Source organism: Carassius carassius, chromosome 40, assembly GCF_963082965.1.
Source record: "Carassius carassius chromosome 40, fCarCar2.1, whole genome shotgun sequence".
NCBI classification, from domain to species: domain Eukaryota; kingdom Metazoa; phylum Chordata; class Actinopteri; order Cypriniformes; family Cyprinidae; genus Carassius; species Carassius carassius.
The window spans coordinates 25,332,490-25,359,112 of NC_081794.1; the positions used below are offsets into that span (position 1 = coordinate 25,332,490).

General features: G+C 35.7%; 1 protein-coding gene across 1 annotated transcript in view; it reads left to right on the forward strand.

Moving 5' to 3' along the window:
* LOC132122465 (cadherin-12-like) overlaps positions 1-20,534 on the forward strand; it is a 117,602-nt gene extending 97,068 nt beyond the window's left edge. Inside the window, exons 8-12 of the mRNA XM_059532753.1 lie at positions 5,072-5,208; positions 10,178-10,299; positions 12,080-12,197; positions 14,957-15,208; positions 19,979-20,534. Of these exons, the coding sequence (XP_059388736.1) occupies positions 5,072-5,208; positions 10,178-10,299; positions 12,080-12,197; positions 14,957-15,208; positions 19,979-20,502 (1,153 nt within the window). The 3' untranslated portion in view covers positions 20,503-20,534. The remainder of the gene's footprint in view (positions 1-5,071; positions 5,209-10,177; positions 10,300-12,079; positions 12,198-14,956; positions 15,209-19,978) is intronic.
* The last annotated feature ends 6,089 nt before the right edge of the window (positions 20,535-26,623 follow it).

A 26,623-nucleotide genomic window follows, 5' to 3' on the forward strand; every position in this document is an offset into this window, starting at 1 on the left:
CTTCATTCATCTTTGGAAAACAAATTAAGATGTTTTGTTTGTTGTTGAATTCCAAAAGCTCTCTGATCAAGGTCCAGAAACATAGTAAAGATTTTGTTGAAATAATCCATGTGACATCAGGGGTTCAACCGTAATATTACGAAGCTACAAGAATACTTTCTGTATTCAAAGAAAACAAAAATGACATCTTTATTCAACAATTTGTCTCCTCCGAGTCACCCTGGCGCCATTTTGGAGAGGATCACATTCATAAATAACGTATTCTGTTCTGTGTCAGCAGCACCATACGCGGATACATTGTTTGCGTTGTGTACGTAGTTTACTCTTTGATCTGAATGTAAACAATGTATCTGCGTTCATATGTTGTATAAGTTTTTTTCGTATGTGATACTCACCAAAATGTTGCCAGGGTAACGCAGAGGAGACAAATTAAAGTTGTTATTTTAGTTATTTTTGTATTTTTTTTTTTTTTTGCACAAGAAGTATTCTCGTAACCTTAAAAAATGAACAATTAAAAAAAATCTTAATTTGTACTCCTCAGATGAACGAAGGTCTTGACATGAGGGTGAGTAATTAATAGCAAAATGTAAATTTTGGGGTGAACTGTACCATTAATTTTTTCATGGAACAACTGGTTGTGTGCCAAATTACACATTTCTATATACAGTATTTGTGTTCACTGAAAACGGCATCATGCTGAAAGATTTATCTTGTTTTATAATCCATTATGTTTTAGAAGTGCACTTCTTAAGATTACTTTTAAAGTTTAACAAGAAGACAAAACCATTGATGCACCACTGTGGGCTCCCAAAACTACCTAACATCACAAGCTAGTTTGTTTCTCTATGAATGTTTTATTCAGTATACAGTAAGAAAGCAAAATGGACAAAGGAAAGATTTGTATAAGTGAAAGGGCTTTGTTTCCCCTTTGTTTTGGCCTTCCCTGATTAATTATTTAGAAACATTGTAACATTGCTCAATGGAGATGTGCACTTCCTCATCGGAAAACAATGGTCCCCCAATGAGCTTCCATGCAAAGGGAACAAAGCTTTTAAAGATCTGTATATACGATCTGTATATATATGCCGCAAATAGCTAAAGTGCTTTTTGGTATTGAAGGTTTCTGAGACTTCCACCAAAGCTTTTTAAGTTTTTCCAAGCTTCAGGGGTCAAGAAAAGAGCTGCAGAGAGATCAGAAATGGACAAACTTATGAAAAAGTACATTTGTCCAAAGCTGTGTGGTTAACATGCACGGAAGTTCACTGAAACCTTTCTTGAGGTACACCAAACAAAGAAAAGTACAGAGCCCCACAGTGAGCAAAATGGGGAATGTAGAGTTCTGTACAGTAAATTACATGAGTAGTTCTACATTTAGAAGAAGCTTTTAACCAAAGTAACTGAAAAATGAGGAAATACAACATAAGAGGTTCACCCTAAGGAGGAATTTGCATTAGAAATGCTGTATAGCTCCTGGAGTGATCAGAGAAGTACAGTCTAGAACCAAGATGTTAGAACAGATTAAGGTCATCGTGAAATCAAAATTGACCCTCTTAGCATTCTAAATGCCTGCATAATTCATCAGTGTTTTTCAAAGAAAATAAAATGTTTATCTTTAAAAAAAATGTTCTTTCAGAATTGCACTTGTAAATGAATCATTATGAAACAAAATGGGTTTTGAACAGCATTTCATGTTGATTTTAGATCAGTTTGTCCTTGGATGTTCCTGTATTTATGAATGTTTGTTTTTTAACATACTCAGCTTTTCCTCAGGGATATTAGTCTCATTACACATTTGGATCTCGGGCCCAGCGAAGCTGCAATTTCAGCTGAATCGACCCACAGCTCTTGCTTTATTTTCCAAATACTTATTAATGTTTCATCTGTGAGTTGACATTTGAATATACTGACCCCAGTTTACAGCGACTGTCCTATTCAATTCACTAACAGTTAATAAGAGGTAAAATTCAGGAGACACACAATTGTTTAACTGACTCTCACATCCTCCTACACAATAGAACAAAGAGTCATGTTAGTTGGAAAAATAGGACAAATTTGATGTTCTGCTTCATCTCTCTGTACAGACAAGGGTCTGTCGAGTCGGTCTCTAACTACTTTCTACAATGAATAATTTGCTCATCAGTCTGTTTGTTTTGTAATCTCGTAGTCTTGTAATGATTAATGAAGCAGCATATTGAAAATCAGTTTGAAGCTTTTTTTTGCAGCAGCAGCAGCAGCATTGGCTGTTAAATTATTATTATTTTTAAATAAAATTATATATATATATATATATATATATATATATATATATATATATATATATATATATATATAAGTAAACAAAATTGGCCTGATAGAACATTAAATAGAACATTGAGGATTCAATAATGAATTTTCTTAAATTAAAAAAAAGGGTTGCATGCACTGCTTTCCAATCTTGTTTGATCTCCATATTAAAGATTTGGCTTTCAAATTAAGCTTATGATGACAATGCCAGAACATTTTAGTCTTTCTTCTCTCTCATACATGACGGCACGTGACTCTGAGGGTTCTGAGATATTTCCTTTTCCCAAATGTTTGCTTTGTTTGCAAATTTTTTCAAATTGTGCTTTGAAAAGTGCTATATTAACACAAATTCCAGATGAGTCGGTTTTATATGCATTACATTCCCAGAGCTGCAGTCTTTGTATGGTATTTATGATGATTATTATGGAGAACCGGGCCCCCTAACGGTTGTGGATCACAACATCAAAGGCTTTTGTTGAGAATCCAATGCAAATGCAGAAAATCCTCAGATGTTATTTGTTGACCACCTTTTGAGTGAATTTAACAAGGCAGCTGCTGAATTGTGGAGAATATAAACACCGTAGCATCTCACCTCACCCAGCGCTCCCACTTCATTTCTCTTTGCTCAATTCTAGGTCAGGCCACAAATAAATAAATAAGCAGCTTTGAAAATATCAGCCTGCATTAATGTGTCCAGAGTTCAGAACAGGTTTGCAAAAGTGTTAGTGAGAGAATGAGTCCAAAGCGTCAAGTAGAACATGAAGAAGGTCAATGAAAACCCAACTTTTTCAAAGTTATTCATATTCATGCATACTGGTGTGCAGAGTCTCAAAGAGACACATGTAAAGTACCACTTGAGAATGGGTGGATGGGTGGAGTGCACAATCTTTTCATGCCAGCTTGCCGCATGACTAAATCAAACATAATAAGGCTGTGTAAAACTGTGAGGATGAGAAAATTAGAAAAATGTAATACAGTATATACTCTTGAGTATCATTATGTTCATCTTTGATACTAATCTAGTAGTACCTAACCTAGTTAAAGTGAAAATGCCCCTCAAAAAACACTTGTGCAATTGCACTGTTATTGTGGTTCATTTGAATAAGCGTGAACACTGCCATATGAACCTTGCTTTGTGTCAAACAATGAACTCGCAATGAACTCTGGTGCAGCTCAACTGATATATGAATGCAATACAGACCAGAACAATCTAAACAAGCCCAAAACAGGATGTGATGTCACAAGATGTAACCCTAAAAAAAGGTTGCACTTGGCAGGTTTGGTTTGATTAAAACAAACTCTGCTCCTTTATTGTGGTTCATTTCAACAAGTGTGAACGCTGCAGAATGAAACTTGGTGCACACCAAACAATGAACTTGAAATGAACTCTGGTGTGGTTTGGCTTTGAATGCAAAACAGATCAAATGCATCTAAACAAACCCAAATCAGGTGATGTCACAAGATGCGACCCTAAAATGAATAGAATGCTCAAGCATGCCTCACTATGGGAGTTACAGTATGCTAATCATCAGTTTGGTACAGGCAACTGAACCACCATCTCATTGCAGCAGATCTCCTCCATTAGTGCGTGTAATGAATGTCTGCCACTGTTTTGACTCCTTTAAGCTCTGCAGGAGTTATCAGCAGGTAAAAATACCACCGTATGTATATACAAAAACAACCAGTGCATTTAGTCCAGCTCAGAATTCTTTTGTTGCTAAGTTTGCAAAACATACATCATAAATGTCCAGTCAGCTTTGTGACTGTATCCTTATGCTTTTGGTTGTGTGTGTTAAAAATGAGAGAGTGAATGCGAGGACTAAACAGGCCAAATTAGTGTGAGATTGCAATTCCAAAAAAGTGCTGATAGGAATGTAAAGTTCTGCGGTTGATTTACTGACAATGTGCAAATTAAAGAACACAGACGCAGAAGATCATTTCCATAATGACAAATTCCATCTACCAGGAGCAGCACTAATTAGGGTAAGGTTGCAAACAAACAGAGACCATTATAATCAGGTGTGGGTAATCCACCAACAATAGAAGCAAAAAAATAAAAAATAAAATAAAATGTGACCCTGGACCACAAAACCAGTCTTAAGTCACTGGGGTATAGTTGTAGCAATAACCAGCAATGCATTGCATAGGTCAAAATTATCCATTTTTCTTTTATGGCTAAAAATCATTAGGATATTACGTAAAGATCATGTTCCATTAAGATTTTTTTATTTTTACATTTCCTACTGTAATATATATTAAAACATATTTTTTTATTAGTAATAAGCAATGCTAAGAACTTGATTTGGACAACTTTAAATGTGACTTTCTCAATATTTAGATTTTTTTGCACCCTCAGATTCCAGATTTTCAAATGGTTGTGTCTCGGCTAAATATTGCCCTATCTTAACAAACCATACATCAATGGAAAGATTATTTATTCATCTTTCAGACTCACCATTTGACTGGTTTTGTGGTCCAAGGTTACATATGTGTTAAAACATGCTTTTATGGGGCATTAAATAATGGCCCAAATACCAACAAATTAACTATTGCAAGCCTTAGTAAATCACAGAGCATGATTCATTTAGATACTCTTCCCTTATAAATTTTACATCTGAAAGGGAAAGGGCAATAAGGTCAGCTGCAAAAATAAATGTGTCCATGCCTTTTCAGCTCAAATTATACACTGCGTGTCCTTAGTAAATACTGACAGCTGGATTTTTTTAAGCCAAAAGAGGGTTTGTGTTGGCGCAAGCTGTCGACCCTAAATTTGTTCTCTGTTCTTCAGGTATTCAATCGACTGGAAGAGTGACCTGGACAGCTTCTTTGACATCGATCCTGTCAGAGGAACCATCTCCACCAATGAGCTTCTGGACAGGGAGAGTATAGCCCAGCACAACATTTCAGTTGTGGCCACTAAAGTTAGTAAGTATGACTGTGAACCTCAGAAGTGATTCATAGAACGTCAGCTGTCTTAAATGCTGGGATTTTTTTGCGGACTGATTCACTGTGACCCATCGCAGTGCAGTCAGCAGCAAATTCCATTAAAGTCTGCATTTTACGAGCATTCATAAAGTATGACCACTCTCCTGGAATATGTATCATTACAGTGTCTTTCCTTTCTCCTTGACTTAGTGAACCTAACATTTGATGCATTTCAGTGTTCTTGATAATGGATTAATCCATAATCACTCTTTCATTTTAAATATAACATAACATTATTCGACCCTTCAGTGACTTTTATTTTGATTAACTTAAAAAAATAAAAAAATAAATAAAATAAAAAAACCTTTTAGTCACTTCAGTTTCCGGGCCAACATTTTTACTTAGTTTGTTTATTTATTTATTTTCAGGTTAAATATCGCATTTCTATTGAATATAAAACAACAACATTTTGGCCACATAAGGAAAGATATTCAGAGTTGGTGAAACATAATAATGACGAAAGTCCACATCATTCATATACATGGCATAATTCAATTTATATGTCATAATTATGACTTATGGCATACTAATGACTTAGTAATAATTACACAATCCCAATTTTCATCAATTTCACCTTCATCTCATAATTACAATTTACTATGTCATAATTCAGATTTTTTAATATTAGAATTATGATTTAGAATGTCACAATTTTTTTGTCATAATTTCAACATTTATCTCATAATTTTTATTGTTATGTCAGAATCTAATTCTTATTCCATAATTATTATTTAATGAAGTGTGATTATTTTATTTATTTATTTTTCCACTGAAATGGGCTTCCATATGCTAGATTTTTTAAACCGTCAGATTATTATTATTTTATTTATTTATTTATTTGGGGGGGTGGGGGTGGAAGGGTTTACAAACTGCATTTCTTATTGACTTTTTTAGGAAGTAATTTGAAAAGCGATCAAACACCAGCATCATAGATGGCATTACTGTAATTGTGTTTGTGTCGGAAAAGCTCTGTGGACTGAATAATGACGTAAATAAGCAAATCCATCGTCATCAAGTCGTCAAATCCTCCAAGAAGTCCCCAAGGCCATTATCTTGGTGGATATGTGGTGCTCAATCAAAATTACAAACGCACAAACTCGCATTCATTAAGACAGAATGGGGATGAGAGGTCATTAAAAGTTGAGCCTTCATCACCATGGTAACGGTTATTACTCACTGTCTCTCAAGGTTGCACTGGCGATATGCTAATTGTGATTTCTAAAGCTAATTTGGGAGAGACTAAAGCGAAGTCGGGGCTGTTAAACTGCCCTCCTGTCCTGCAATGGGAATTGTCCACCCTGTTAAACTCCATTTTTATTCATATTCTATTCACTATCAGTGTCTTTTAGACAATTTTACATTCTGTTCTGTTGGCCCAGATGGATTCAGAGAAATCACAGAGCACATAATCTGACATTCATAACTCATGGCTAAAGTAGATATTATAAATATAGCCAAAGTTATTCAAAAGTATATATTGCTTCTTCATAAACTAGGCCTTCTCTGCTATTTTTGACTCTAAATACACACCCATACAGTTTATGTGTCTCATACATTAGCAACATCATATCTCATAATTTTTCAGGCATCCTAGTCAAATAGTCAATTTTTATTTCGCATGTCCCTAAAAGTTAGTTAGTCAAAACTTTTTGCCCACGTTGACCATTTGAAGCTGTTAACTATGAGCACTAAGTATTTAACAAGCCATTTTTGCTTTCCTACAACGTATAAATTCTCATATCACCAGAATGTGATGTGTAATATCCTTACTTGCATTGTACAGTGTCTTGTACAAAATCATGCTTGACAGCTTTTCTATAACTCTCAGAACCAGCGATTATGAGGTGCGGAGAACACCTGTTCAACACCATCACAAGCTAGTCTGGCATAAATTTCAGCTTCTTGTGTTTTTCCTCCCTCTCCTTACGTTAATTTCACACCAGGTGGAATTCCAGATGTTCGGGAGCCTCAGAATCATATTGTACTTAATATGAAAGTGCTAAGGGAAGCATGAGTCAGCACACAGTCTTCAAACACTCCATGCTTGTTGCACATCATAAAAACTTTTGCTTTTAGTTTACATTAGGACAGCAAACGTACACTTAATTTGCATAAGGGGAAGTCGTTGCCTAATGGTTAGAGAGTCGGACTCCCAATCGAAAGGTTGTGGGTTCGAGTCCCGGGCCGGCAGGAATTGTGGGTGGGGGGAGTGCATGTACAGTTCTCTCTCCATCTTCAATAACACGACTGAGGTGCCCTTGAGCAAGGCATCGAACCCCCAACTGCTCCCTGGGCGCCACAGCATAAATGGCTGCCCACTGCTCTGGGTGTGTGCTCACAGTGTGTGTGTGTGTTCACTGCTCTGTGTGTGTGCACTTTGGATGGGTTAAACGCAGAGCACAAATTCCGAGTATGGGTCACCATACTTGGCTGAATGTCACTTCACTTCACTTTCACATAATCCCTTCTGTGACTCTCATTACAATAGAGTCAGCTTGCTGAAGGAGAAACTGTTTTACACTACAGTTAGAACCAGTATCTTTTACAGAATGTGTTAAGCAGACATAATTATTTATTTACATCTTGTCCAGCATCAGTTGTAAACAGAGCAAAATTAATGTGCTGTCCACATACATAGGCTGTTGTAGGCTACGCAAGCTGTACGTCAAACCTACAGTACAAAGGAAGCAGAACTCTTTTATCTTAAAAAGACGCCCATTTTAAATATGTGATTAGAGCATTTTAATTTGTTTGGAGTCAGGCCAACAATAACCATCAAAGCACGAACATAAACATCTCAAACACACATTCACTGTTATTCTGTCATAAAATCTAGTCTACAGCATGATGGACGATTTCTTCTTTATACAACAGCGCCATCTAGTGGCAAAATCCCTCATTTAAGTCCTTAAGTTATAGCCATTGGAAACAATGTTTTGGTTTTAATAAAAAACTAGATTTTAAGATTGTATTATTTATGATTTATATATATATAATTATTTTTCATGACATATTCAAATGCATCATTCTTAATACATCAAATGCAATTGTAAAATGATAAATGTTGCCATATATTCAGTGCGTTAATTATCTGATCATAAAATATGTTGGTTCAAATTTTGGACTTGGTTTGAAAACCGAAGTGAACTGCATTTAACGTTTAGTTAACCAGAGCTTCTTTTAAAACCCCAACAGTGGCTACAGAAAAAGTAATTTGCTGCAGGACATTTGGGGCAGAAGCACAGGACCTGGAGAATGATGATGTGTCAGATCTCACATAAATTGTAGGAACAGTAATTTTTATTTTTTTATAACGGACATCAGACGCCCTGGAGCCCCTGAAGCTAAAGTTACAAACAGCTGCACACACACACACACAAGCCCACACACACACACACACACACACACACGCCCACACACACACACACACACACTTTCTCTCCAGGAAGATTGCTCATCTTCATCAAGGTCGCCCACAGGTCTTGGCTTTATACAGGACCCCTGGGAAGGATGAGTTCAGATCCCTCAGTCTAAGCCTTCTCACCTTCTCCTCAGACATGCTGAGCCCATCTCACAGATCTGATCTATAAAAGTTTATTCCACACTGCAGAATTCAAACAATATCAGCGAGACGTGTTCAAACAGCAACAGCTGTGCCAGAGAGGACACCGCTGACCTTGTGTGTCAGCTAGAAACTTCTTATTTTTAGACAGACTTTTACCTTATATTCTTACCCAATACAATTTTTTGAAGTTTTAAGAATAGAATAGAATAGAATAGAATACAATAGAATACAATAGAATAGAATAACAGCCTATGAATAGTACTTAAATCCCCTTTAAAGTTTTCAGTGTAAAACCACATGATGGCAGTATAGTATATTAGAGGTTTGAACATGAAGTTCAGTACAGTGTACTACTTTGACTGTAAAGTATGTCCTGAGTCCTGTATTTATAATGTCTTTTGGTTCCTCAGCAGAAGGTTGATGTCATATGATTTTAGTAAAGAATTGTGGAGTTATTAATGTGACAGGGTCAATTCAATCCCAATTCTATAAGCAGTTCTCAAACAGAACCATGTAAAAAATGTAGATGATGATTCTGTTCTAATTACTTGATTTGGATATTTGGCTATTTGGAATATTTAAATGGACATTTCTTTAAGTCAATAAAATGTTTTAATGTTTTTGAAATGTTTTGTCTCTTATGCTCAGCAAGGCTACATTTATTTGATCAAAATTGCAATACAAAAGTGTAATATTCCGAAAATGTGTCACAATTGAATGTAATTGTTTTCTAACTAAATATATTGTATAATGTATTTTAGTCATGTAATGCACAGCTGAATTTTCAGCATCTTCAGTGTCACATGACCCTTCAGAAATCATTCTAACACGCTGATTAGAAAAAATAATAATAATAATAATCTTGTGATTATATAATAATATAAAGTTTAAAAAGAGCAGCATTTATTTTAAATAGAAATATAAATGTATTTAGTGTTATTGTTGATACATTTATTGCATCTTTGCTTAGAAAAAAAAAAAACTTTTATAATTTAAAACATTATTTTGTCATTTCGGTATATAGTGATGTCAGTATTGTGATGCTTATTGTGGATATTGTGTGTGATGATAAATGTAAAACCATTAATGTCTGATATTATGGAGCAAGGTTAATTAAAAAACATAATATTTTCTATTTTTAAACAGAAATCCTAAATAATTGGCAGTATTGCTTTCTATATCCTTTAACAATCCATATATCCTTTAAAAATACAATAACTAGTTAAAAAAAATCTTTAAAATCATTCTAAGGGAGAGAAAAGTTTCCATAACTGAAGAACATTGTAATGTGTGCTTTGTGTTGCTCATGACATATGATATCTGATGTTTGTGTGGTTTGTGTAGATAACCCAGTGCTGACCAGCAGAGTGGCTGTCACAGTTCATGTGCTGGACATTAATGAGTTTCCACCAGAGCTGGCCATGCCTTACGAGACCTTCGTGTGTGAGAGCGCCAAAGTCGGCCAGGTGAGTGAATACAAATGGTTGTGTGTGCATGTGTGTATGTTTGCATGTCCAAAACCAATTCTGGTCTAATGAGCCATTTAAGATGATGTATGACAGACTCCAGAGTCTGACACTCTCATTAAATCCTGAAAGTGCACTATATTCCTGCTTTAGCCAGGTACAGTGTGTGTGTGTGTGTGTGTGTGTGTGTGTGTGTGTGTGTGTGTGTGTGTGTGAGTGAGCAATTCCTAATCTACTGTATCCTGCCCACTTACACCGAACCACTGAACCTCAGAGTAAACAGGAAAACCTTTCTGAAAACATGCTGTGAGTTACTTTATAAAATATTTTCTCCAATTGCATTTCTTTGTATATTATGCAAAAACAAAAATGAGTCAATTTTTGCGCATTTAAAGCACACCACCAGGTGTGGTTGCCAGGATGTTGCTATGTGTTTGCTAATGTATTTGAAGTGGTTTCTGTGGTGTTGCTATGTGATTGTGATTTTTATTTTATTTTATTGTTTCATTTTATATTATTTTCACAGTCCTGCTACACTAAGTGCCAGGTATGTATATCATATATGTGATTATAATTCCTTTTCTTAGTTTCGAGACTTTTTCTTAGTATTGAATGGGGATGACACATTTCTGCCAAGAACTATGTGGTTTAATTGATACATTGGACAGGAAGAGCCTGGTGGGTAAGTGATACATTAGTGCTCCGCTAATGGTCCTACCCAGCATGCACCAGTGTCGCTGGTGACAGCCCTACAACAGGTGATGTCAGCGGGAGGGTGGACGGTACAGACGTCTGTTAGCTACGGAAGATTGATCTGCTTGTAATGGTAGTGCACAGTGTATCATGATCGCTGGATTGAAGGCAGACTAATTGGTTTTAGATGCAGAATCAAGGAGAAAAACCACAGGAGCACTTGATTAAACATTGCTGAGCATATGCTGCCAGCTGCCACTTATCTAACTCGTGCTTCATTTAATATTGTAAGTGTAATTGTTTCATATACATAAAGCACTGCAAAGTGGATTGTTTTTCTTCTAAGGAACATATTATATAACTCTATATCTCCATTAATTAAGAGCAAACACTGACTGTGACTGTGATTTGTCTATACTAATGTTAATTTCGTTTGTCCATAGAGAACTGAATGTGTGAATAGTTTTAATTAATAATGCATCATTTTTGCATTACTTTTTTAGTATAAGAGATTGAATGCACTAATGTGCGCTAATAACCTCCATACATCATTAAGAAATTTCAGAAACCTTAATGTTTACCCTAAAACACGTGATTAACCATTAAAAGACTATATTTATGCAGTTTTACATATTTAAACACATTCTTGGTGTCCAGCAGTGATCAAATATACGATGTGAAGTGACATTCAGCCAAGTATGGTGACCCATACTCAGAATTTGTGCTCTGCATTTAACCCATCCGAAATGCACACACACAGAGCAGTGAACACACACACACACACTGTGAGCACACACCCGGAGCAGTGGGCAGCCATTTATGCTGCGGCGCCCGGGGAGCATTTGGGGGTTCGATGCCTTGCTCAAGGGCACCTAAGTCGTGGTATTGAGGGTGGAGAGAGAACTGTACATGCACTCCCCCCACCCACAATTCCTGCCGGCCCGGGACTCGAACTCACAACCTTTCGATTGGGAGTCCGACTCTCTAACCATTAGGCCACGACTTCCCCCTATACGATCAGAGACTGTTTATGTTAAATGTCTTAAATCCTGATCAATAATCTCTTGATTAACTCTGTGTCATCTAGGTGATTCAGGTCATCAGTGCAAAAGACCAGGATCTTCCTCAAGCTGGACAAAGATTTTCATTCAAATCCCCTCAAGAGGGAGTGAAGACCAAAAACTTCACCATCAGAGACTTTGGAAGTGAGTTGGTCTTGCTATTTCTCAGTCAAGTGATTTACAGGTGCATCTCCAATTCGAATGTCGTGGAAAAGTTTATTTATTTCAGTATTTTTTTTTTATTTAAGGAGCTCTTCTGTTCGAAGAATAAAAAAAATAATAATAATAATAATTATATATATATATATATATATATTTTTTTTTTTTTTTTTTTTTTTTTTTTTTGAACAAAACTCCTTAGATTAAAAATGGTTTTATTTATGTAAAAGTCATAGAACTGTGTTTTAGGTAGTTGTTTATGATTTTCCATCGCAGCTGGAGTGATTCTTCCTCTACAGTACATACTGTATATATCCACTGTTTTGGCCTTATGGAACGCCCGTCCTCACTTCAGGCATGAATGCTCGCTTAAGATGTGATTTACTGGGACAAGGTGACAGTTTCTGCTGAGGGCAGTTCAGGAAAAAGAGAAGAAACAGGCTACCTGTAACATGCAAGACTTTCTTGAAAATGCTCACCCGTCAAAAAAATGTAGCCAGCATAAAGTCACAGTGACAGGGTCAGGTGGGCTAATCAGAGTTCACAACCAGCAACTTGCAGCAGCCATGATACCGACAAAGTCTTTTGACAACATGTCATTTCTCTGAACGTTAACACACCAGCTTCAGTACATTTTTGCACTCATTTTACAAAACATAAACATCTACATTGTTATTTTCTCATTTAACCTTTATAGCTGAAGCCTGGTGGATTTGCTATAAGTAACAAGCTCTTATGAAACTCAAAGGTGTTTCCTTCTGATTTCTTTGTTGTTGTTGTTTTGGATGGAGATTCACCATTTTAGATATTGTAGCTGTGCTTTCCACAAGATGACTGCAAAATAATGATGCTGTTATAATATATACTTTTATATGATTCAGTGCTAAAAAGTATAAAAAATTTAATTTATTTTGCATCTTGTGTATTTTTTAAACTTACTTTAGTATCACATTATTACATTAGAAGTGTGAAAAAATTCAGAGGAATGGAGTAGCCATCAGGATTTTATAAATCTCATTTGACGAGAAGAGGAAAGTAATGTTACGGTAGGTCCGAAGGTACGATGTGAAAGCACTTCTGCACCTCCTGAAATCACTTCAGATGAATGTTCAGGCTCAAACACTCTCTGTACAGAGAAAAAGTATATTATTTGGAGGCCTGAGGGGGATTCGGCTCTCAGCTGTAGTGTAGTGATGTAACTGTTGAACTAGACTGCAGATTGCACTAAACACTGAATGGTTAGTTCACTATGAAAAATGCAAGATCTCTTTGTGAAGCACAATATCATTAGTGATGAAGGATGCAGCGGTTACGCTCAATCAATAACGCAACATTATAATGATACAAGAACCCTTCCTGTGGAGCTCTTGGGCTGTTAACAAAGTCACCAAACCATCACTAGCTTTGTGATAGTTTGTAAGCAAAATCAAATAGTGATTTTGAGGTATTATGTAGACATAAAGCTTAATAAAAAGGAAAATGTGTAGTTAAAGTTTTCTTTTAAAAGTAAAATGCTTCCCTTGTCGCTAGTCATGCCTAATTAAACTCCGTAATAAATATAATGTTCTAATCTTTTTATATAAATATTAAATATAAAAATATATATGTGACTTTGCCTGTGAAAACCCAGCTAAAATATATTCCTTTTTTTAGATTTACTGTCTTCTACATAAAATCATGCTACATTATGTACAGAACATTCTGTGAAAAAAAAACCTTGATATCTTTAACACTGACTGAATAAGACCATGTTAAAAATTGAAATGATAATACAATTAACATATGAAATCAAACTTTGAGGGTCGTTATCTCAGATTTAGATGTTTTGTCTTTAGCCTGGTTTTCACCGGCAGGGTCACATGTTATACTTATAATACATAATTGCTTTGATATAATTATTTTATATAACATTTCATACCTAGTTGATAGGATATTAAATAATATGATATAATGCAATATAATATAATGTAATATATGACATTTTAAAAGCAAAATACGTATATATATATATATATATATATATATATATATATATATATATATATATATATATATATATATATATATTGTGACATGACATTCAGCCAAGTATGGTGACCCATACTCAGAATTCGTGCTCTGCATTAAACCCATCCAAAGTGCACACACACAGAGCAGTGAACACACACACACACACACGGAGCAGTGGGCAGCCATTTATGCTGCGGCGCCCGGGGAGCAGTTGGGGGTTCTGTGCCTTGCTCAAGGGCACCTAAGTCATGGTATTGAAGGTGGAGAGAGCACTGTACATGCACTCCCCCCACCCACAATTCCTGCCGGCCCGAGACTCGAACTCACAACCCTTCGATTGCAAGCCCGACTCTCTAACCGTTAGGCCACGACTTCCCCATATGTATGTGTGTGTGTGTGTGTGCGCGCGCGCGCATTTAATTTTCTATTATTTAGACATAGAGTGAAGTGTAATAAAAAGAAAGTAATATGTGCAAAGTAATACTGAATGTTTAAAGTCATTTGTTGTTCTTGTTTGTTCATTTATATGGCACAGTTTAATAAAACACCAAGTTGCCCAAAGTGCTTCACAATATCACAACATATGTAAAAAAAGATATAGTCACCAATAATAATAAAAAATATATAATAACATAACTACATAGTAACAATTTAAAATAAATAAATTCATATATATATATATATATATATATACAGTATATATATATTCTTTCTTTTTTTCTGTCTTTACTCAGATAACACTGCCGGTGTGGTGACCTTGCGTGGTGGCTTCAAACGGCGCTCTCAGGAGATCTACCATCTTCCAGTTTTGATTGAGGACGGTGGCCTCCAGACTTTGAGCAGCACCGGCACTCTCACCATCCGCGTGTGCGGCTGTGACACCGATGGATCTTTATTAACGTGCAGCGCTGAAGCCATTTTCCTCCCTGTGGGCCTCAGTACCGGAGCCCTGATCGCTATTCTGGTGTGCATCGTCATACTGCTGGGTAAGCAAACATTTATCCATCAGAGCATTAGACAGAGAAAGAGAAAGAGAGAGAGAGAGAGAGAGAGAGAGAGAGAGAGAGAGAGAGAGAGAGAGAGAGAGAGAGAGAGAGAGAGAGAGAGAGAGAGAGAGAGACAGAGAGAGAGAGAGAGAGAGAGAGAGAGAGAGATGCCTGTCCAGACTCCACATACCAGACTCTGTTTGGAGTGACAATGCATACTGTGTCTGAATCACATTACCCAACAAACTTTTTATTGAATTGCTATTTTTGGAATGGAACACTAAATTCTAAATTAAATACTGTGCACAGTTTTTGATTGATTGATTGATTGCAATTTGAATCCAATTTGGTGCAAATAGCATTTGACTGTATGTGATTCAATCAGTTTTTTCCTCACCAAAGACATGGAAGGTCTTGCTGAGGGCATTGCATTATGGGATAAAATGTTCTGTACATTCTGTACAGTGTGTCGTGACATCACGCTCATTTTGACACATGTAGTGCTGGAGGTCATCTGTGTATTCTGTGCATACAGAGAATCTGCATAGTGTGCACAGCATATGTACTAATAGAAGGAATGTAATATGCTATTCCAAACATCATTTTGTGATTATAGTAGTTCTGAAATTACACACCTACCTTGAACTTCATGAAACACATTCTCAGTTGATTTTATTTCTATAACATGACATATTTTAAAGTGAAAGCATATAGTAATGTATATTATATAGAGATTGGATAATGAAAAGTGCAAGAATGAGTCATTTGGTTTGAGGGAAAGGTTTGAGAAATAAATGGTTTTTCTCTTCAGTCAAAAAGAAAAGTATGGAAGCATGTTTCTGCCAGGGAATAACCAAATAAATAAATAAATACATTTAAAAAAACAATATGAAACAATTTTTTTTTTTTTTTTTTTTTTTTTTTTTTTTTACAAGTTTATATCTCAGATTCATAAAGCTCGGTCCAGGGCATCATCAGGGATTTTTTTGGTAGAACTGAATGTGCATTTATAACATACAGGCTATATTTCAATTTTGATTTCATGAATAATTAGTTTCAGCTAAAAACTTCTGCTTTTTCAGCTTTTTTTTTTTTTTTTTTTGGACTGCATGGACGCACGCTCTGAAACTCTCTGGGGTGGTTTCATTAAAATACACTTGTTAATTAAGTGCCTGTATATTGGTAGGGAGGAGGATAGCGTGATAAAGCAAATCAGCACGAGTTTAAATGAGCCTAGTCTTCACCCATCAACGTCATAGTAAAAGCCCTAAATCTCTGAGGGTCATTAACATCAGATCGCAGCTGAATTACTCTCCATGTTAACTTAACCCCTGAGGTCTAGACGGGGAAATCTCTGGAGTTATAAACCCAGCTCATTTGCATATGGGATGTGCGGGAGGGGTGAAGAATGAAGTGGAGACGTTTATGGCCTTGTTTCCATGGTAATTTGTGTGGGCTGGCTGGTCATTAAGTAAGAGCATGCTCAACAAAATGAGGTTAGCACTCGACTGTCCTCAGACACAGATCTCAGCATGCAGTACTCTGCAGATTTGATGTCTCAAATGATTTGTATGTCCACCAGATTGACACTTTAGATAAAAGTATACATGAAAAGTTTGTGATGCAGTTCATATGTGAACCAGAGCTTGACCTTGCAGTATACCAGAGGTCATCTATATTATTTTATGCGTATATCATTTTATTTTTTTCATATACTACTGGTCAAAAGTTTGGAATAGAATATGTTTAATAAGTATTTTTGAAAGAAGTCTTTTTAATACTTAATATAATACAATTTGAATTATTTCAGTATCTTTTAAAATGTGATTTATTCCTGTGATGAAAAGCTGAATTTTCGGCATCATTACTCCATAATATGCTGATTTGCTGCTCAAGGAACATTGCTTATTATTATCAACACTGAAAACAGTTGTGCTACTTAATATTTTTGTAGAAACAGTGATTATTTTCAGGCTTCTTTGATATTATATTATATTATATTATATTATATTATATTATATTATATTATATTATATTATATTATATTATATTATAGTCATAATAAATAAATAATAAATCCTATCCTAAAGTAGTATGTAACTTAATCCTCCACATTTATCTTTTGCATCGATAAAACGTCTGCTTACTTATGTTCTTATTGTCTTATGCCTTGTCTTATTTCTCAAAAAAAAAAAAAAAAAACATTTTGTGTTCTTATTCACTCAAGTTTATCCATTTGTGATGTTAATGTGTTCTAACGTTTGGATTTGTTTAGATTTTTCTATTTTCATTCCCATACCTTCGCTGCTGTTTAAGGTTAGCCTCCTGTCCACTTCCTCCGTCAAATTTAAGCTTATTTCCTTTGTTTATTCTTCTTCATTACACCTACAGACTGGCTCCTCTTTTTCTTTTCTTTTTTTTTTTTTTTAAAGAAGAGCAAATTAAGTTGAATCACAAAAGAAAAAGGGTCAGACTTAGACCTCAAATGCAATTTAGTCCTCCCTGCAGAAGTCATGATGGTTGAAAGAAAACAGAAGTGCATTACATTAACAGAAGGAGATGTTTTGGAAGAAAATGATTCACCTATAGCAAAGCTGATGAGTTTTTTTTTTGACAATGACCATGTTAAAATAGAAAATAAACATTGACTTGATTTACGTTTCTAATCCACGCCATAATTCACAAGCACACACTATTTCTATTCTTTATAAAATAAAAAAATAAATAAATTGCTGTACCTTTCAGCTGATATTACAGATCTCGCTTAAAAGTAGGCTTGAATGCTTTTTTTCCACCACAAGATAATACAAATAATAAATAAATAAATAAATACAATTGAAATAATTAAATTAATAATAGTAATTGAAAGTTTTTTTTCTTGCAAATCTGAGTTTCTCACAATTCTGTCTTCTTTTTTCTCGCAATTGTGAGAAAATGAATCAAAATCTCAGAATTATAGAGATATCAACTAAACATTTGTTTGTACAACTGTGAGGTAAAACATCACAGTTTTTATTTTTTATTTATTTTTTTATTCTGTGGTGGAAATTAAATAAATAAATAAATGTGAAAAAGTCCATATTGTAAGTTTAATCTTGCAATTCTGACTTTTTACTTTAAAATGTTTATGTCACAATTCTGATTCTTTTTTTTCTCTGAATTGTGAGAAACAAAGTCCAGTCCAAAGTCCTATATATATATATATATATATATATATATATATATATATATATATATATATATATATATATATATATATATATTTATTTATTTATTTATTTATTTATATATTATATATTTATTTATTTATATATTATATATTTCTTCAGATATCTTCTATGTTCTACCAAAGAAAGAACGGCAGGTGTAAATGATGACAGAATGTTCATTTATGTTTTGTTTATCCCTTTAATTCCTATTCCACTTCCAGTTGTGCCATGAACTTTACTCCTAAAACACCTGTAATGTTGATGTCTATTTGCCATCCTCACTAAACTAGTCTTCACACCACTGTGAAAAACAGTCAACCCCTCTTCTTCTGTAAAGTGAGAGACTTCTGCAGTGCTCTGAAGACTGACCTGTCTCTCAGCTCCTGTTCCTGCGAGATTTCGGCAAGCACCTCTCACAGCGTCACTGCGTCCTTGCTTAAGGTGCCAGCCAGGATAACAGACAGCACAGAAAGAGAACACATTGTCGCCCTTGAGATTTGCCATTATCGGTGCTCCATTTGTCAGACTGACCCATTTCCCGCACCACGGATGCAGTCATGGCAGACAGAGCGAGAGATCAGCATCATGAAAATGAGGCCTTATCAATCTCAAACCCATCTTCTGAATATGCCAGTCAACTCACAAACATTGACTCACAAAACAGACTACATCTCTGACAGGTTTGATTGGTTGAGAGCTGCAGTGCAGATAAATGTCACTTGGGGGCGCTGTCATCTCACAGACACTGGTCTAGACCGTTGGAGCATATATAAACAACCAAGGTGTTTTGTTTTAGCAGTTTCCTCTAATTTGCTGCATACTAATAGACATATACAAGTGTTAGCCTATGGACTTGAGAACCCCTGAATCTATACAAACATAATTCAGTCTGCATCTCCACTACAGCACAGTGTGAGACAGAGTATGTGTTGATAATGGCTCTGTCCCAAAACCAAGCTAGCTAATGCCTTCTAAGGTTGCATACTAACCGAAATAGGTCTTGGAGTTGCATGCATCCATCCATCTACCCATCCATCCATCTATCGCTGTGGAGCTTCAATGGCCAGTCAATAAAAAATGAATAGCACGAGAGGAGTGAAATAGTCACGCATGATGGGTGAGAGAGTCCATCAGATGGAGGGTACACATTACTACTGCAGCTTTCATTCGGTCTCTAAATGATGACTGCAGTCAGGAGCTGTTTGCCAATCATGGAAAACTCTGACAATTGAGGGGGTTGTCTCCTTGATTGAACGAGAATAGTGTTTCCACTGGCCTCTGCCGTCTTTCTGTCTGCCTTACTCCCTGATTATACAGACAGCATAACGAGGACGATTTGAGTCACTCGTAGAAAAATGAATGGGAGAAATCACATTGTTCAACACAGAAGCCATAGGAACAGAAGACCCTCCTTCTAATAATAACAAACTAATCGCCTGTGGTTTTTTACCTGTCACATGCATAGTGTTTTGACCAGCACATGACTGCTTTTTTAATGTGTATGAGAGTTATAAAAAGATGCTAATCTTTCCTTTCCGTTCTGCTTGTGTGTTTCCTGCAGTGATCGTGGTTCTCTATGTTGGGGTTCGGCGGCAGAAGAAGAAAGAGACTCTCATGACGTCCAAAGAGGACATCCGTGACAATGTCATCCATTATGACGACGAAGGAGGGGGCGAGGAGGACACGCACGCCTTCGACATGGGCACCCTTCGCAACCCCAAAGTCATTAAGGAAAACCTGTTTCGCAGAGACGTTAAGCCAGAGTTGGGTTTGTGCCCACGGCGGCCAATAGCCTCGCAGAACAGCGCTGACATCAGCAACTTCATCAGTCAGCGACTGCAAGAACATGATGGTGACACTTCCGCCCCGCCGTACGACTCGCTGGCCACCTACGCCTACGAGGGCGAGGGCTCGGTGGCCGACAGTTTAAGCTCTATAGAGTCTGTAAAGGGTGAACCGGAGGAGGACTACGATTACCTCAACGAGTGGGGACCTCGCTTCAAAACCCTCGCAGGGATATTCGGAGAACGATCAGAGAGCCAATCAAATGTAACATCCAGCACCACCACTGAAAACAAACACTGATGTTTTTTTTATTGTTTTATTTGTCATCGTTGTTTCTTTTGTTTCAGTTTTTTACACTGGGTTTGAAACGAACATAGTTGTGTATTTAACATTGACTTTGTTTTTTTTTTCTAGATTTGTTAAATTACTTCGTAGTTGTTCTTTTTCACCTTTTTCTTTTAGTTTGCCTTGATTTCACGCTCAAAACAAGAGAGGATGAAGGAAGCCAGAATAAAATGCAGCCTTTCGATTATCTGTAAGTGAATGTTGGAGGTTGTTGGACATATTTATTCAGCATTGCTTTTCACAAAAAAAAAAAAAAAAAAAAGAACCACATAAAAGATGCAATTTTTTTCTGACATCCTTAAAAAGTGCCTCAACGGAGTTGGTTTGTTATTATTCTTTTTATGGTTTAGATTTGTTTCGTCACCCTTCTTAAGGACAAATGGCGTCGCTAACCGAATTTGACCGCAACCTGGATTCTGAGCTTCGGTGGAAAGAGTTTTGAGGAGATGTCTACACGGGCCTCGTTTGGCCAAAGATATTTTTTGAATGTTATTTATGATTCTATTTATTTATTTGTGAGGCTTTTGAGACGGTTGTAATGTTTTGTTATGTATTTATCTATTTATCCTGATTTCAAATCTACTATGAATTTCTTATTTTTTGAAGACGCAAGGATTTTCATAATTATTTGCTCCTCACGAGGACATGGACGTTGTCGTCCCAAGAGGAACTTGTATAGACTTGTACTTGTTGTAAAAAAAAAAAAAAGAAAACTTTAGGGCTAAACATGAGCTATTACAGTTGAGTCCTGTAATAAACACAGTTTTCTTAAATAAACACCACTTGAAAAAAAAAAAAAAAAACATCACTGCTTGAACATGTTCCAGGTTTTGGTAAATCCTCAAACTTCCATGAAAAACCAACATTAATTACATATTTATATTGCATAAAATGGTCTTTTATAATGGAAAAAATGTTCTTTGTATTTTGTATTATTCGAATGTTTTCACATATAGGCCTAAAGGTTATTTTAAGAACTGTTCAATGAAAGGTTCCTAGAGGAACCCATAACTGCAAAAACCTTTTGGAGCCTTTATATTTAGCAGTATAGAAACCAAAGATCTGATTTAGGCCTTACCCCAATGCCTCAATATATCCCCATGTTAAACTATAGGTCTGACTGTGTTTGTGATATGCTGATGTAACAGTCCGACGAGCAGTGAGGCTGCTGGAATTGAGATGGGTTATCAAATATACTCTCTGATCTTATCTTTGGTGTCTGCTGAGTGGGAAGGAGAATTCTTGAATCACTGCCAATCAATAAAAGGAGGGTGAGTATAAAAGGCACACACTTGCACTTTATATTATTATGTTAACATAAGCACTGTTATATATATATATATATATATATATATATATATATATATATATATATATATATATATATATATATATATATTCAAACAGTAAAAATATAATTTGTTGCTTTTATCCACCCTTTGGGACACATTTTAGTTTTATTTTATTATTTATTTATTTGTATTATTATATTTTTAATTTTTGCCAGAGCTAATGAAAATGTGCTCATAACGTATCATTCAATCCATCATTGCTGGCAAGTCAATGATGAACCCCTGTACCTGTTTCTTTTGTATTTGTCTCAGGGCATGATAGGGCACATTATGAATATGCAAATGACTCTGTCATTACTAATTTGCTTAACGACTCTCTCCATGAGGAAGTCAGACAGTGTAAAAATCTGCTGATCTTCACATTTAGCTCCAGAACTTATTAGACAGCAGGAAGCTACAATCGCTGGAAACACTTTGGATCTTGTGGACAGATAGTAAGTTTATGTGCAATAAAAGACAAAGGATTTTTTCTGATTTACATTTAATCATCAGGCAGACAATAAAACAATAATTAATTACAGTTGTAACTAACAACTTCAAGTTTATTAACTATATACTATTAGTTGAAATGTTTATGTCTGTCTCTCTAAATGTTTTTCAAGGTTGTGAGGAGGGGCGGTTCTAGGGTGAGTGGAGATCCGGGGCTTAGCCCAGAAAAAAATCCATGTATGTGACTTTTTATTTTAATAAATCAGACAGATTTACCATGTTTAAAATAAACAAAAACAAAAAAACAAATTTAAAACATTTATTTAAAGTTTATTCCTTGTATCCTGACACATATGCTGATGTTGTGTCTCTATCTCACTTATTTTTGTCTCTGTCTCTCAGTTTTCTTTTCTTTTCCAATCAAGCCTGACTGGCTACACTCGTCCTGGTAGAACAGGGATAAAAAGCAAATATTAAGCAGTGCACTGACATGCTGTGTTCCAAATTGGGTAAAGAGATACTGCTGAAGCTTCACGTGTTTTGGGCCTGTCTGCAGGGTTCCTGATCATCCCTTTCTCATCCCATCCCTTTATTATTGCTTTAATAGTCTTCACTTAATGGCATGATTTTTGTGAGAATAGATAAAAAAGGTGAATAAAGAATCTATAACAACAATAACAACAACAACAAAAAACTTCACCCATTCTTCCTGCACATATTACATTTTATATGCTACCATATTCTTACTTTATACATACATAATACACACACAAACACTTAAAGCCAAGTATAATTATAAACGCAGGGCTCTATACACTTATATTTTTGAAGGAGCACTTACAAAGCACTTAGAAATTTCATAAATAATCGCATGAGGCTAATGTATCAAATATAAAATTTGGAATACAGAAATATGAAATTATGAAAAAAATTAGAATGGTACTTTGCCACTAGGTGGCGGCATGCCTGCCTTAATGAGTGAGTCGGTCAGTCATTTAATCAGTGGATTCATTTGAAACCGATGAGTCATTCAGAAAAAAAGTAAGCAACTGTTTTTATGATTGGGTCAGTAAACACCGCTGTGTGTTGCTGCAGAGCACAACAACATGCTTTGTTTGGAACCATTTCCTTTGCGAAATATGTCTTTTTTATTATCTTGTTTATTGAATTAAGTATTTCTGTACATTATTACAATGCAAACACCCTAGGCATGTAAACGGTTATTTTTTTAAAGGTCGCGAATTTCCCCTACTTATTAAAAAGCTACGTTCACTACAGTAGCGAACATGAACACGATAACCATCAGACGGACACGACCTCAACATATATAACAAACTACAAACTGCTAACTCTGAAATCTGAATTTATTCAGAGAAATAAATGACTATATACAGTACGGATTTAAAGACATAAAGCTTTATTTCACAGATAGTAAGTTAAGCTTTTCATTTATAGAGCAATATTAACAACATAATTGTATTATCCATTGCAATATATTAAAATCAATTTCCGATACTAATACATTCATGTTAAACACTTCCTGAAAAATTATGTTCATAAAGAAATAGGCTATAATACAACATAGGCTCATTATGCAGCTCATTATGCAGGCCTTTGTCTTCTCAGGTGTAAATCACAATGATATTCATGATAGTTGACGCCTACTCACATATTACTTTTACCAACAAAAAGTGTCTTAGAAAATTTAAATCAATATATTGTTTTCTGTAAGTGAGTAAACAAGATGATTTTCACATAATTTAGAAAGAAAAATTCTAGGCTACAAGCTCCAGTTCTCAAAAATCCCGGGAACCTTTGTTCTTTATGTGTTTATTTGCCTTATTCAAGTGTTTAAACATTTTTAGTTTTTCACTAACCACGCATAACATTTTTTTTCTCAAAAACACAATCATGTACATACATGCATTTCACATATTATTATAGCCCAGTTTGTGCTGATTACAGTGAGATTAGACTTTACCCATTTAGATATTTATAAGAAACTGAAAAAAGCACAAATGTCAGGGCATGACAAAACTTCTCCAGGCCCCAAAAATACTCTTCGACTCCAGAGGGTTAACCTGGGCTATAATAATATAAGAAATGCATGTATGTACATGATTGTGTTTTTGAGAAAAAAAATATTATGCGTGGTTAGTGAAAAACTAAAAATGTTAAAACACTTGAATAAGGCAAAAAAACACATAAAGAACAATGGTTCCCGGGATTTTTGAGAACTGGAGCTTGTAGCCTAGAATTTTTCTTTCTAAATGATGTGAAAATCATCTTGTTTACTCACTCACAGAGAACAATGTATTGATTTAAATTTTCTAAGACACTTTTTGTTGGTAAAAGTCATATGCGAGTAGGCGTCAACTACCATGAATATCATTGTGATTTACACCTGAGAAGACAAAGGCCTGCATAATGAGCTGCATAATGAGCCATTCAGTCATCTGTGCCACTGAGAGGAAGGAGTTACAAGAAAGAATGCAAGAACAAAATAAATCTATATAATTTTATGTTTGTAGTTTATTTAGAATATATTTAATTATCCCACAACATAATTTAATATCCACTTGGGGGTGCAGTTAAACAGTTTATTAGAAACAATCAAAGCTGACTTTCAAACAAATTGTTTGGCATCCTTACTCCAGTCACACAATCCTTCAGAATCCTTTTAACAATCTTATTTTCTACAAAAAAAAACATTTATTGTTATTATTATTATCATTATTATTAATGTTGAAAAGAGCTGAGAATATTTTTCTGGGTTTTTAGGGGGAATAAATTGAAAGAAAAGCATGTTTTTACATTTGTGACAGTTATCTATTTGTTACATTTATATTATTTACATCAAGCTTTTGAATGGTATAGTATTGTATATTGTTATTGAAACTTCATAATGTTTCACTTGATTACTATACATTTAGTCAGGAATTATAGTTTGGAAAAAGTATTTGGAAAAAGTCTAACTAGTAAAATGTTTACACGTTATGTATAAACTAGTACAAGTATATAAATCAATAAAAAGAGACTTACTCATGTTTATGATCTCTGCTGAATAAAGTGCTGCATTCTTTTTTTCTGAGGAAATCCATTTCTCAAATCCTCAACCACATGACATCTTTTTGGGGTGAATTATGTCTTATTCCTCTCATCGCGAAGCAAACAGTAAAATAAACACTTGAAGAACAGGCTCGCTGCTTTTTCTTCTGTTATGGGCGTATTCAAGCCGCGCGCTTCAGTTTGAATCTGAATAGCGCGTTCGGCGCGGGGGCGTGGTCACATTAGATATAATGAAGGGAGACTTGAAAGACAGACATCGCGTTGTTTTCATATGGATTACTTTATCATAGAATATCTGTTTTCGGCGGCATTTGTTTAGTTTAAAAATAGACATGTCAAGCTTTCTATAGATATCTCCCCCATGTATTTTCGTTGAGTATTCACGGAGTTACAGTTCATTTTAATGACTTGTTTGTAAATGAAGATAAGCGCAGACAAAGGCTGCAGACAGCACACCTTGTTTGTTATCTTTATTTTATAAGTGCACAAAGTTTTGTTGTTATTATGTCTGTATCCAAAAAAAGTAAACCCTTTACAGATTCGATTGATGTATTGCTCTTATCTGTACGATTAAAACTGAAAGTGTAATTTAAGGTCTTTTCGGGGTTATCAGGAGAAAATGACTCAAAACGCGTATCCGCGTTAATCGACTCGAAAGGGTTAAGCACTAGAGACAGGCCCAAGAGGGTATCTCTAAGGAACCTGATGATGAGGTCATGCTTACCAAAAGACTTCCCATTCACGGGGTCATGGTACGCAGCAATAGCAGCAACCTGGACTTTGAGGGTGGAGGGAGACAGCCTTCGCTCCAGCCCTTGCTGCAGAAAGGACAGCACGACCGCAATCGGACATCTTCGGGGGTTTTCTCGGCGAGAAGAAAACACCACTCGACGAACAGGTTCCACTTCAAGGCGTAAGCGTGTCTCGTAGACGGTGCTCTTGCCAAAGTGATGGTGTTCGCTACCTCTTGGGGTAGGTCACCTAGAGCCTCCACGTCCCATCCAGGGACCAGACATGGAGTTTCCAAAGGTCTGGATGCGGGTGCCAAATGGTGCCCCATCTCTGAGTCAGTAGATCCTTCGTCAGAGGAATTGGCCAAGGAGGGGCTGTCGCAAGGAGCACTAGTTCGGGGAACCAGGTCCGCGTGGGCCAATACGGCGCTACTAGCAAGACTTGCTCCTCGTCCTCCCGGACTTTGCACAGTGTCTGTGCGAGAAGGCTCACTG